Source organism: Budorcas taxicolor, chromosome 9, assembly GCF_023091745.1.
Source record: "Budorcas taxicolor isolate Tak-1 chromosome 9, Takin1.1, whole genome shotgun sequence".
Lineage (NCBI taxonomy): Eukaryota > Metazoa > Chordata > Mammalia > Artiodactyla > Bovidae > Budorcas > Budorcas taxicolor.
Genome location: NC_068918.1, coordinates 78,172,808 through 78,187,354, shown reverse-complemented (window position 1 = coordinate 78,187,354; position 14,547 = coordinate 78,172,808). Strand labels below are relative to the sequence as shown.

Below are 14,547 nucleotides of genomic sequence, written 5' to 3'. Positions count from 1 at the left end.
TATTCCTGGGGACATACAGAAATAGTTTGTTTATTTAAGACGGAAGCAAGGTGGAAATATACACCCAGAGAGGAGTGCAGGTGTCCTGAATGAGCAGCACGAAGAAGCTAGGCTAGGGATTTAACACACACATACAGGGCTTCCCTTGTAGCTCAGTCAGTGAAAAATCTGCCTGCAGTGCAGGAGACCCGGGTTTGATCCCTGGGTTGGGAAGATCCCCTGGAGAAGGAAATGGCAACCCACTGCAGTATCCTTGCCTGGAAAATCTCATGGACAGAGGAGGCTGGTGGGCTGCAGTCCATGGGGTTGCAAAGAGTCGGGCATGACTGAGCGACTAACACTTACTTACTTACATGTCTCTATCTTCCCTGGTGGCTCAGTTGCTAAAGAATTTGCCTGCAATGCAAGAGCCTCGGGTTCGATCCCCGGGTCGTGAAGATCCCGAGAAGAAAATGGCAACCCATTCCAGTACTCCTTTGCCTGCAGATTTCCAAGAACAGAGGAGCTGGCAGCTGACAGTCCATGGGATCCCAAAGAGTTGGACATGACTGTGTAACTAACCTTCTTTCACTTTCACCTCCATACATGCATCTCTTCTTCCCCAGCTCCCCTCCCATCCCCACCCAGGCTGCCACATAACATTGAGCAGAGTTCTATGTGCTATACAGTAGGTCCTTCCTGGTTATCCATTTTAAATAAACCAGTGTGTACATGTTGATCCCAGACTCTCTAACTATTCCTTTCCCCTCATCCTTTCCCACTGGCAACCATAAATTCATTCTCTAAGTCTGTGAGTCTCTTTCTGTTTTGTAAGTAAGAGCACTTGTATCACTTTTTTGATTCTGAGTATAAAGGATGTCAACAGGTGCCTCTGCCTCTCTGTCTGACTTATGTTGTTCAATATGACAATCTCCAGGGCCATGCACATTGCTGCGTATGGCATTATTTCTTTCTTTCTGATGGCTGAGTAATACTGCCCTGTGTATATGTCCCACATCTTCTTTATCCATTCACCTGTGGGTGGACGTTTAGGTGGCTTCTAGGTTCCGGCTGCTGTGAGCAGAGCTGCGTGTGTCCTCTCAGACCCTGTTTCCTCAGAATCACCAGGTGCACTGAATCCCATAAGACGGAGAAATGGTGACACATCATGACCTCTCTTGTGGGTTAGAAAACAAAACTCTCACATACTTCAAGCTTTCTGGAGTCCTGAGATGCTGATTTAAATAGCACTAGCATAATAAACAGGCTTCCCCAGTGGCTCAGATGGTAAAGAATCTGCCTGCCAACGCAGGAGACACAGGAGACGCAGGTTCAATCCCTGAGCTGGAGACGTCCCCTGGAGAAGGAAACAGCAACCCACTTCAGTGTTCTTGCCTGGAGAATCCCATGGACAGAGGAACCTGGCGGGCTACAGTCCAGGCGGTCACAAAGAGTTGGACACGATTGAGCGACTAACACTTTCCCTTTCAGCATAATAAATTATTAAGGGAAATAGTCATAAATAAAACTTTCTTCTATTGAAAATAGGCTGAGGTGATTTCTCCAGACACAGAAAGAATCCCTGAGTCCTCTAATAGCAGATGGTATTTTTCTTGCAATATCATTTACAAGAACGAGGTCACGAGGCAGAGTATAATTATCCACAAACTAGAAGACAATGAAAAATGTCCCGTTTGTGGATATTTCTTCAAGTACTTGAACATTTCAGTGTAGAAATTCCATCACTTAGCACCAGGAGAAGGTGGCTAAATAAATTGTTTCTGGTTTTTTTTTTTAGAAATGCTGTGTAGGATTTCGTCAAGTGTGATAAAGCCCATGAAATCATGCATCTACTGTGACATCGTATCCGGAAAACAGACTCAGGATTCATGGGGTCTGATGTCCTGGATCTAAAGTGAAGAGCAGGAGAAAGGCAGACAGAGCACCTGCCATGCTTCCTGGGAGCACCGTCTCCTGCAGAAAAGAAAGAGGCCTTGGTCCAGGGGGCTGAGGAACTCCTGTCACTTTCCTGGGGCGGCCCCTCCCCAGGCCCCCTCCAGCCCCGCCCTCACTGAGGGGCTCCTATGTCCTCCATCCCCACCCCAGGCCCAGCAGCTTCTTGTCAGCTCCTCCTTCCTTCCTGCATCACAGTCACCCCAGGCCCTGACACCCCCTGCTCAGGCTCAGGACTGGAGCCAGTGAGGAATCAATCTGCTCCCTTTACTCAGGTCCAGATCCTCCCCAAGGGGGGCCTAAAGGACCAGGAAGCAGGTCCCCGGAGGAGGGGCCTTGCTTCCTGACAGCCTTGGGGGCTGCAGGGAAACCTCCTTCCTTCACTCCCCTCCAGCCTCTGAGCCAGCAGCTGACAGCTCTAGGGACCAGAGTCTCTGCCCCCATCTCTTCCTGGTCCCTCCCCGCTATGCACCTCCACCCCAGCTCAGACCCACCGATTCGCAGGCACCTCTGCTCAATGCAGAGCCGCTCAGTGATGGAGGCTCTGGGTCCCCAGGAGGCTGGGGTCATGCAGGCCACACTGAGTCAGACCTGCTGCTGCTCCAGGAGCACAGGCCTGGCCTCACCCCTTCCCCCAGTCTCTGCTGTGGGGCTCCCGCCTTGCCTGCTTGACCCACGCCACTTTCTGAGAGAACAGGCCTTTGGAGTTGAGTCTGCAATTATTGCTCTTGGGTGATATGGGGTCTTATTCACCTGCTCATTTCTAGGGTGAAGAGGTTCAGTGAGGGGCAGGGGTTGGCTGGGATTCACCTTCCCCGGCCTCACACCAGGCCCTGTGCCCCTGCCTTCCCTCTGAATTCTGCCCTCAGTACCTGCTCCTGAAAAGGACTCAGCCCAGGAAGACAGTTTTGACGAAACTGGTGAGGAGCACGGGGAGGATCCAGGTGATGTGCTTGATGGCTGTGGCCGAGGACTTCACTGTAGGGGGGCCTGTGGTTGGTGATGCTGCAAGGAGAATAAGGGTGAAGCCCTTGTCCAGGCCCCAAACTCGGCAGATGAGGCCTCAGCCCCCCTGACCCAGGTACCCCTACTATGCAGCCTGTTTGCACCCACACATGGAGGCCCTTGTGACAGGTCCTCAGGCGAGATGGGAGGGAGGGAGGAGCCCAGTCCCCATGGGACTCTGCAGCTAATGGGGAAGCAAGATTTCCAACAGAGTCACTCAGTCCTGCTGTGACATCAGAGATGGTGACATCAGGATGGAGTCCTCAGGAGCTGACAGCAGAGGTGCTATTGACAGATTTCCAGAAGGAGGATTGGTGACATTTAAAAGAAGGTTCCAGAAAGAGGGAATGGTAAGAAGGAGACTGGAATCATAGAGATGCTCTCATGTTTAGGATCAGTGAGAATCTGTGTCCAACAGTACAAAGGCCTGTGCTGTGAGGAGAGACGCCAGGAGGTGGAAGAGGAAGGAGGGTGACAGAGCATCCCCGGGCCATTGTTCTCCCAGGACAGCTCACCTCTGACGGGTCATTTCACACACACACAGACACACACACACAGAGGGGTGGGTCCATGTCACCATGAGAGAACTACCACTTTCTCCTACTCTTCTCACTTACCCGAGGTCTTCAACATTTTCTCCCAGCACACCATAAAATCCCGAAGCCAGGCCCGACAGTCTCCCATGGAGACCTTCCTGAAGAAGTCCGTCACAGCCCTGTCGTTCTCCCATTTCTGTTTCATCCGCCTCCCTTTAGAATGAACCATTGTCCAGCATCCATTCTTCGAATCAAAGAGGAGGCACAGTTGTCCGTTGAAGCCAAACTCCCAGGATGCACTGGTGTGTCCATTGCCTTCACGCCAGCATGTCATCCTGGCCTGCAGGGTGAGAGGGCCTGATCCCAAGGAAGGAAAGAAAGAGCTCAGCCTCTGCACTTGACAGATTCTTTGCCCCACTTGGGTCCACCTCCCCTGGGCCCAGCTAATCTGGTCCTGGTCTCTCCTGCAACAGCTGCTCTTTCCACTGGACTACTAGGGAAGGACAATACCCTTTTTTTTTTTTTTTAACCCGAAAACAGTGGATGCAGCTAAGCCCCCACTCTACTGCTCCTGCATTTGGATTTTCTAACTCACCCTTGTCTGTGTGTTTCTCCGGTGTAACGTCAGGCATTTGCCCCTTGAGCAAGTCTCCAGTGTCTTTGAGTGTGTCAGTCTGTGTTTCCCAGGCGCTCATACTTTTCACTTCCTCTCCCAGTGGACTAAGGTACTTGATCTGAGCTCTACCACAGTCATAGGAGAGAAAGATCTTTTGATCAACATCTCCTTGAACCTTACACCATGGCTGATCATCTCTGGGCCAAGGATCAATGGTGAAATTATAGGAAAGAAAACGAGCATCTGTGAAGGCAAAACACAGTGAGGGTGAGGTTGGGGAAAAAAGACCCTGAGGCCCCTTCCCCCAGTTATGTGAGAGCAGAGTAAAGTGCAGGGCGGGCTGACAGAGCAATAACACCCCACAACACACACCATACAGCCAGTGCCCCTCCTCTCCTTGTGAAGAAGGAGGAGTCCCCTGCCTGGCAAATTTCACACATCCTGGCTGTGTCCCCTTTCCACCAGGTCAGTTCCCAGCATCATAACCTTTGCAGAGACGTGCCAGGCTGCTCTGCAGGAAAAGTCTAGATGACAGAGCACTGTCAGAATCTAACCCTGTGTCCTGTGAGAGATGGGGAGCCTGTGGGGATGCCCCTGAGGAAGCAGGATCACAGGGAGAGGGGCAAAGAGGTGACGGGTGAACACAGAACCCAAGTCGGAGAAGGAAGAGTTAATAATTACGGGTCACAGGACTTAGCAAGGCTGGGGAGAAGCTGCTGATCTCCCATTAGGATGGATTTTGGAAGCCTGGAGAAAGGCCTGGCCCACATGGCATGAAAGAGAAAATCCAGAACTTCCAAGGCAGGTGGTAGAGGAGGGGATCAAAGGCTCAGGGAAGTGAATCTGCCAGGGCAGACACAGTATGAAAGGGCAGGAAAGGCCACCAGGCACCATGGGAAAGCCTGATGGAGTCTATGGAGCTAGAGAGGAAAGTGTGGATGGGAACCATCTCCAATAGCTCACGGTTGACTTTTCTGGAAATCAGGGATAGTGATAGGAGACTGTGTACCTGTGGGCTTCCGACTGGAACAGGGATGGAAAATGGGGAAAGATCAGATTCCAGCTGGAGTGTTGTATGTCAGGAGTAAAGTTGGTACAACAGTCAATGTGATTAGTGAAAGTCGCTCAGTCATGCGTGACTCTTGTGACCCCTATGGACTATACATTCTCCAGGCCAGAATACTGCGGTGGGTAGCCTTTCCCTTCTCCAGAGGATCTTCCCAATTCAGGGATCAAACCCAGGTCTCCTGCATTGCAGGTGGATTCTTTACCAGCTGAGCCACAAGGGAAGACCAAGAATACTGGAGTGGGTAGCCTACCCCTTCTCCAGCGGATCTTCCCGACCCAGGAATCAAACTGGGGTCTCCTAAGTTGCAGGCGGATTCTTTACCAACTGAGCTATCAGGGAAGCTGAAAGTGACTGAGAGGCCCAGTGCCAGCCAGGGCCTGACTCAGAGAGCACAATGCTGGCTCAGAGCACAGGGTGATCTAGAGGCAGAGAGATGGCCAGTGAACCTGGATGCAAACTGCTTGATTGACAGACAGAAACCAAGGAGAGACAATCACAAGACTGGATGATCAGCAGGCGGAAAGCAGCCATCCCTCCCAAACACCCCTACCAAAATTTCCAGAACTGAGCTACTTCTCAGAAGGCATCACCAGAGAAAAAAGCCACGTTCCAGTGAGGAGGGCCCTTTCATCATCACAGCAAGTGCAGAAGTCCTTCCATTCTCTCCCGATGAGCCACATGGTTATTTCCTGGGGTAAGTCAGTCCAATACTTTGGCCACCTGATGCGAAGAACTGACTCATTGGAAAAGACCCTGATGCTGGGAAGGATTGAAGGCCAGGGAAGAAGCAGACGACAGAAGATGAGATGGCTGGATGGCATCACCGACACGATGGACATGAGTTTGAGTAAGCTCTGGGAGTTGGTGATGGACAGGGAAGCCTGGCAGGCTGCAGTCCATGGGGTCACAAAGAGTCGGACACCACAGAGTGACTGAACTGAACTGGAACTGCAGAAGGAGAAACTACTCCCACATTCATATGGGACCCAGTGTGTTGCTAACATCATACACAGGACTGTAGCATGATCATGGCCTCCATGCTGTGAGGTGATGCTCCGAGGACCAGGCAATTAATAGACACCTGTCCCAGGTCCTGCTAACTGTGGTTATCTCTGGGCCCACAGATCCACTCAGTGTCCATTGCACATGTCCTGGACTTCTGACATGAATCGACAGTCTGTGTTGTTAGTAAACTACCATGGGTGAGGGTACCATAGTCGTGAATTCCACATTCATTCTTCTGACCCTGACTCCCCATCCCCTGATAGTACATGTAAACAACATCATCTCCTGGAGGAAATCATGGAAACGAGTACCAACCTACAGTCTCCCTAGGCCTGCAGAGCTGTGGTCCCTATCTCATCTCCACTGAATTACCACTGAGGTCCTAGGTTTCCTCTAATGGTACATATGAAACATTTCAGGCTTCGCAGACCCTAGGTCTCTGCTGCAACTGCTGTCCTGGCACAAAAGCAGTCACAATTGATGAATGATGAGTGTGGCTGGACCTGCTTCTTGGGCAGATGACCCAACAGAACCGGTGACACCATAGCTATCTGTGTTCGGAAAGGTGCTACATGCTGTATGTGGCATTTTACTTGGAGGCTCACAACACAGACTCCTAGTGTCCTGAAGAAAGGACACACCACTTGCAGTGAGAAAGCCCATACCATTCAGTGTGGCTCCTGGTATGGTCCTGGGGCCTGGCAGAGAAGAGGCCTCTGGTCATGGAATTTCAGAGTTGCCCAGCATGATCTGGGTTCACCAACCCCTAACCATTAGTTCAGATAGGCCGGCTGTCATAGGATAGAAGTGATTATGTGGCTTGGCATAACCAGGGCCACAGGGAACAAATAAGATGTACCAGCAGGGGACCTAGGCCTGACACCAGAGTTGATACAGGGACACTGTCCCCTGCTCACACCTGTGGCTTCATGCAGTGTCCCCTATGGCTCCTTGAACCAAGGAAGCCAGTCTACAGCAAGGGGGTGCATTAGCCCATAACAGCCAGATCCACACTCCTATCACAGTCCCACCACCAGAAGCTACAAGGCAGGACAGGGTTCGTTTCTGGTTCATAAACAGACAACTGAGGCAGCTCTTGGATGATTCTCTACGGGATGGGTCACTCATTATTGGGGTCAGAAACCAGGACCGTGAACAAGTCTGGTTCTCAGTTGATTTACACATTATATTTGGCTCCTGCTGCTCCACAAACACGGAAGCTCCTTTTGCACCCAGATACAGACATCAAATTGCCTTAAGAGACCTCGAGATTTACTTTCTTCTGTAGAAAAAAGTCTGTCAACTCCTACCTTAATCAATAACCATTATAGGCTGCTGCTGTCCCAATTCCTAGACACTATGAATGTGGGAGCAAAGGGTAGAAGTGGGGATACCCAGACTCACCCTCAAGCCCTGTGTCACACTCTGGGAAACCCTGTTCCCGTCCCTCCTAAGTTAGGTCCTGGGGGCCAGGTCGGGGGGTTTTGCTGGGTGAGTTATCAGACAGAGGGATAAGATGCCAGTTGAGAGAGGGCATGTTTAGACTTTCTTCAAGAGACAGGAAGCTGTTGGAGGCCCTGGGCATCTTGGGATCATGGAAAAATGGGTAATAAATGGTCTTGTAACCAAAAGGGCCCTAGGGCGCCTTAGTGGGAAAGACCACCCCCCATGGTCCCTGTCTGCCTCTCGTTTGTAAAAAAGTTTTAGTCAGCCAGGCCTCCTGTGAGTCTCAAATGGTGATTTAAGAGTTAAGGATTAGAACATGTGAAGATGGAGAAAGAAATACTCCTTAGGTTGGGAAACATAACAATTTAGACTGTGAGCAGCCACAGAGCAGTGTCATGAAATTTCCGGTTCCCTGAAAGATAACAAAGAGCTGACACAAGCCTCAAGTTGTTTCTACAGGAAGTAGACCCCCAGCACATAAAAACTGCTGGCTGCAAGCATGCAGACCCCCAGACCCACCAACCATAAGCTTGGTGGTGCTGGAACATTAGCCTTGTGCCAACCATTCTGACTGCACTCAAGACAGCCACCTGATAGGCTGATGCGCCCTGCAGCAGCCACCTCTGCCCCCTTTCTAACCTGGAAACTTGGAGGCAGTCTGAGGACATTAGGTCACTATTTTCCCAGGGCTCCTGGACAAACCATCTTGTCCTTTTACACCACTTGTTAACTTCACCAGTGGTAGCATCTGGGTCATAACCAGCTTCAATTAGTAATAGCCTGAGCTGTCTGGGAGGAGCTTTGACTCCAGGGAGGCGCTGATCAGTGGCTAGGCATTAAACGCCTTCCTCATGATGCATATGTAATTTTTTTTTTTTTAATAATTGAATTCTTTAATTTTTCAAGTGTTTAAAAAAATCCATTTTATACTTAAGCCAGCCTTGAAGATAAGCACAAAATCTGTTTACTTTTTTTTTTAACGAAACACAACTCGGGCACCCATTCTGTGCATGACACTGTTCTAGATGCAGTAAAAGGGATTCTTAACCTTAAACCATGATTGCACCTTCTGGAATTGTCTTATCCTCCTTTTCCAGAAAGTAAAAATAAATAAAATCACCACTGTTTACTATTGACCTGCCCCAAATCCACTTCTGCCTCTGAGAACTGCTGCTGCTACTGCTGCTGCTGCTTCTAAGTCGCTTCAGTCAGGTCCGACTCTGTACGATCCCATAGACGGCAGCCCACCAGGCTCCCCCATCCCTGGGATTCTCCAGGCAAGAATACTGGAGTGGGTTGCCATGTGCTTCTCCAATACATGAAAGTGAAAAGTGAAAGTGAAGTCTCCCAGTCGTGTCCGACTCTTAGCGACCCCATGGACTGCAGCCTACCAGGCTCCTCCGTTCATGGGATTTTCCAGGCAAGAGTACTGGAGCAGGGTGCCATATGCTTGGATCTGCCAAATTTAAGATGTTTCAGTGAATTCCTCTCCTACTTTCCCCAAAGTAAGAAGGCAGAACTCCTCTTTATTAAAAAAAAAAATATTTAAAATGCAATTTTTCATGAAATAGTAGTTTCTGTTTCTATTGTATTTTTCTCTTTTTTTCCTTCTAGCTTTTAAGGTTTCTTCCTCCAACACTGCCTTTTCCTGTACAAGGCAACAGCATTTTTTCATTTTTCTTTTCCTAAGACAAAGTATTTTATCTTATAGACAAATAATTCCCAAGACTCGTAATAAATATTTCAAAAAGAAGAAGAAGAAGAAGAAAGAAACTTAAGGGTTTCCCTGGTGGCTCAGCAGGTAATGAATCCACCTGCAATGCAGGAGACTCCAGTTCAATTCCTGGGTCAGAAAGATCCTTTGGAAAATGGTGAGGCTACCCACTCCAGTATTCTTGAGCTTCCCTGGTGCCTTAGATGGTAAAGAATCCACTTGCAATGTGGAAGACCTGGGTTCAATCCCTGGGTTGGGAAGATCCCCAAGAGAAGGGAAAGGCTACCCATTCCAGTATTCAGCCCTGGAGAATTCCACGCACTGTATCGTCCATGGGTTGCAAATAGTCGGACACAACTGAGCAACTAAGCCCGGCACATTCAAGGGTGAATCAACTACATCACTTTGATGAAGTAAAAACTAAAAAGCACTTGACACTAAGCTAGTCCAAGTATTTGTGTTGGAACAGTTTTAAAAACTATTTATTTTATAATACTGTTTAAAAATTTCTTGGTCAAAAAATTTATGCAAACATTTTCAGTTCAACCTAATGAAAGTGATATCTAGAAAATATTCCACATCACTAAGACTGTCTTAGAAAGTTCAGATGCTATGGCATTCCTAAGGCACAGTGTTCTGGAAGACAATGTGCTTCTGTGGTGCTGGGTGATATATGTGACTGCCTGGCTCCAGTGGACCTCAGCAGGCACCTTCCCCCTGACGCTGGGGGACTGTGAGAGGACAGTCAGACACAGGACCCCAGGGCTGCATGGAACCCTGTGAGACACTGGGCCAGCTCCTGGAACTGGGCTTCTCCTCCGAATCCGAGGCCCAGCACAAGCCATCACACAAATGGTTCATCAGGACAGTTGATAGGCTGGGGTATTTGATAACCTTCTTTCATATCTCTAAAGAGTCGACATCCGTGTAAGGTGTTTGACCCAGAGCTATGAACTCCCACACTATCACTCTGAAGGCCCACACATCACTAGCACTGGAGAACTAAAAAAATTATTTTATTAATATCTTTTTCTTTTTTTGGTTGTATTGGGTCTTAGTTGTGGCACTTGGGATCTTTTTGCAGCATGAAGACTCTTAGTTGCAACATGCTGACTTCTTAGTTGTAGCATGTGGGATCCAGTTCCCCAACCAAGGATCAAACCGGGCCCCTTCACTGGGAGTGTGGAAACTTAGCAACTGGATCACCAGGGAAGTCTGGAGACCTCATTCGTAACCAAACATTCATGAGGCATCCATCGATCCCACGTTTTCATCGTCCCCCACACAGTGAGAGTCCATGGGGAACAAGATTCTGGAGAGCGGCTATCTGTACTCTTAACCTGAGGCTGTCATCAATGGCAGAGCTCCGAGCAGCCAGGTCTTTGTGGAGGACTTCTCTTCTGATCAGGTAATCCATTCCACAGGCAATCTGACCTTATGGACCAGGTCCTGTTGAGAAATTGCCTGCGGATTATTGGCCTCTACTAATTTGTGCTGCAGGCTCCCCTGGTGGCTCAGACAGTAAAGAATCTGCCTGCAATTCAGGAGACCCGAGTTTCATCCCTGGGTCGGAAAGATCACCTGGAGAAGGGAATGGCCACCCACTCCATTATTCTTGCCTGAGGAATTCCTCGGACAGAAGAGCTTGGCGGGCTACAGGCCATGGGGTGGCAATTGTCGGACAGGACTTACTGGCTAATACACACACAGACACACAATTTGCAATGCTGTGAAAACTATTTATGATTCTCCCAATTCATGTAAGGCAATATCACCAGGGGTTTTCTCTATCTTATATACACACAAGGGAAATAGGAGGAAGATTTCTGTGATGAAGATCTCATAGCTAGGAACGTTCAGTGAGAATCATTGTCACCTGAATTTCAGAAGCTTAATCTCTGTTTTTACAATCGATTGCTGTTCTTTATCTGGATCTTTTTCATCTACATAAATCGCATGGAAAATATGCCCTAAACTACCTTCTTGGAGTACATCCTCTCCGTGGATAAAGTTATCCTCTCCTTGGATATTTCGATGTCCTTCACCTTAGCTCTGGCCTCCAAAAGAGTGGCACTTCTCAAAACACTCCTCTACCCAGCCACAAGGTAGGATAACGGGATGGAAGTACCACTGTTGGGTGTGTCTCCTCTCAGATACTGAGTCAGCTGGGACATGGCTGAGACCACCTTTGGGAACTACTGGACACTGATGCTGTCTTCGAGTTCAATTCTTGTCATACTATGAAGGTGCCAAACAGCTGATATTATTACTACAGGAAATATACCTGCATGGCACACCCCTGCGCTGATATAAAACACACGGGTAGAAATAGCTGGAGCTGCATGAACAGGATCATAAACAGTTCTGCTAGTGGCTTTGTCTAAGACCGAAGTTTTTTGTAGCACATTTTCCTTCCTTTCAAATTTCTGAAGGGGGAAGTTTTTGAAGAATTTACTGTCAAGTTGAGCTGCATTTAGTATTATAACCTCATCATCTACTTTGCAGAAAAGGAAAGCTAGAGTCAATATAGTGCGTGCAAGTCCCCCCACCCCGTGCCCCTCGCACGCCCCACCCCCACCAAGCAGAAATGCTGACCCGGGGCAGGTCCACGAAATTGTCTGCTTGGAAACCTGCTCATATTCAACTTGGACTCTGCAGGTCAAGTGAAACGCAGGACATCTGTTTCGCCAGGTTAAAGGATAGACGTAGTGCCCAACAAGGCCACTTCTCTACTAAAAAGTTCTGCATCTAGACCAATGAGCCGAGGCACCTGGTCCCTGCTCAAGAAGAAACACTCTCTGACATAAATCACAGCAGGATCCTCTATGATCCACCTCCCAGAATTCTGGAAATAAAAGCAAAAATAAACAAATGGGATCTAATTAAAATTAAAAGCTTCTGCACAACAAAGGAAAATATCAGCAAGGTGAAAAGACAGCCTTCTGAATGGGAGAAAATAATAGCAAATGAAGCAACTGACAAACAACTAATCTAAAAAATATACAAGCAACTTATGCAGCTCAATTCCAGAAAAATAAACGACCCAATCAAAAAATGGGCCAAAGAATTAAATAGACATTTCTCCAAAGAAGACATACGGATGGCTAACAAACACATGAAAAGATGCTCAACATCACTCATTATCAGAGAAATGCAAATCAAAACCACAATGAGGTACCACTTCACACCAGTCAGAATGGCTGCGATCCAAAAATCTGCAAGCAATAAATGCTGGAGAGGGTGTGGAGAAAAGGGAACCCTCCTACACTGTTGGTGGGAATGCAAACTAGTACAGCCACTATGGAGAACAGTGTGGAGATTCCTTAAAAAGCTGCAAATAGAACTGCCTTATGACCCAGCAATCCCACTGCTGGGCATACACACCGAGGAAACCAGAATTGAAAGAGACACATGTACCCCAATGTTCATCGCAGCACTGTTTATAATAGCCAGGACATGGAAACAACCTAGATGTCCATCAGCAGAGGAATGGATAAGAAAGCTGTGGTACATATACACAATGGAGTATTACTCAGCGGTTAAAAAGAATTCATTTGAATCAGTTCTGATGAGATGGACAAAACTGGAGCCGATTATACAGAGTGAAGTAAGCCAGAAAGAAAAACACCAATACAGTATACTAACACATATATATGGAATTTAGAAAGATGGCAATGACGACCCTGTATGCAAGACAGGAAAAAAGACGCAGCTGTCTATAACGGACTTTTGGACTCAGAGGGAGAGGGAGAGGGCGGGATGATATCGGAGAATGGCTTTCTATCATGTATACTATCATGTAAGAATTGAATCGCTAATCTATGTCTGACGCAGGATACAGCATGCTTGGGGCTGGTGCATGGGGATGACCCACAGAGATGTTATGGGGAGGGAGGTGGGAGGGGGGCTCATGTTTGGGAACACATGTAAGAATTAAAGATTTTAAAATGAAAAAAAATAAAAATAAAACGTGAATGATAAAAAAAAAAAAAAGAGGAGACTCGCACCGGCCCCAGGGTCGAGGGTGAGGCCCGGGAGCTGGGGGTGGAGCCTGGGGCCAGGGGTGGAGCCCTGGGGCCGGGGGTGGAGCCGTGACGCAGAGCCCGGGGGCCGGGGGTGGAGCCTGAAGCCACCGCTCTGACCGGAGAGAGCACTCAAGCACGTTTAAGCCGGGAGTGCGCCGCCGCCGCCTCCTGGGCACTCGGGTCCGCTCTGCGTTTATAACTTACGGCCGGGAAAGAGCGCTGGTCCCTCAAGGGCCGGGAGATGTAGGGACCAGAAGGGTCTCTTGCACAGGTCGGGGCGGGAGGGTGTGCTTTTCGGGGCGGGTCTGGGTCTCTTCTCCGCGGGATGGCCGACTGGTCCCAAACGGCCCGGCTCCAGGGCTCCCACTTCCCAGGGGCGGGCTGGACCCTTGGGGGGTTTCAACCCTATTTCCTGCCGCGTCCCGACCCCTCTTCTCCCAGCGTCACTTCCCAAATTCCCGGCATTACTACTTCATCCAAGTCACCCCTGTTCTGGCCCGGAGAGCCGGCAAGAAGCCGGGAGGAGCCTCCGAGGACTAAATGGGCCAGGGAGGGGAAAGAGGTGGGGGCGGCGGCGCCACCCTTGGAAAAGTTTCGCGAAACCCCGCGGACACCGCCCCCATCCCCTTCCCGGCTCATAACCCATGCAACCTCCTCGCGTTCCCCCGCCACGCCCCGCGCAGGGTCATCCCCGAACTCACCGCTGGACGTTCCGCTGAACAAGACCATCGAAAGCAAAACGACACTGGTCTTGGATCCACCCATCTCTCCCTTTGCCACCTGGATCCGAATTTTTCAGGAGTGCGAGGCTGCCAAGCCAGAACCCGCGCTCCTCTCCCGCTAGCCCGCAGCTGCACTCTGGGCCTCCGCTCCGGCCGGGACTGCCTGGCCCGCCCCTCCGCCCTCAGGCCCCGCCCCAGGTTTCCTAGCAGTAACCACTAGGAACCCCCGCGCCGCCGGGGCTGGGCGGGGCATCCTAACAGCTCACTCCCTCCCTAGCCCGGCTTCCCTGAGTACTCGCCCGCCCACTTGCTTACGCGGTGCGCCAACTCTCAATGGTGACAGGAGACCGCCTAGTTCTTGTTGCTGAAGCTGAAACGCCAATACTTTGGCCACCTGATGCGAAGAACTGACTCACTGGAAAAGACCCTGATACTGGGAAGGATTAAAGACGGTAGGAGAAGGGGACAACAGAGGAT

General features: G+C 49.5%; 1 protein-coding gene across 1 annotated transcript; it reads right to left on the bottom strand.

The window, feature by feature from the left end:
* Nucleotides 1-666: 666 nt before the first annotated feature.
* On the bottom strand, nucleotides 667-14,172 carry LOC128053439 (UL16-binding protein 1-like). The gene is made up of 5 exons (XM_052645957.1): nucleotides 14,050-14,172; nucleotides 4,069-4,332; nucleotides 3,555-3,830; nucleotides 2,805-2,937; nucleotides 667-1,953 (listed from the first exon to the last, which is right to left on the bottom strand). Exons 1-4 carry the CDS (start codon nucleotides 14,111-14,113, stop codon nucleotides 2,822-2,824), a joined length of 720 nt encoding a protein of 239 aa, XP_052501917.1. The 5' UTR covers nucleotides 14,114-14,172; the 3' UTR covers nucleotides 667-1,953; nucleotides 2,805-2,821.
* Nucleotides 14,173-14,547: the final 375 nt, after the last annotated feature.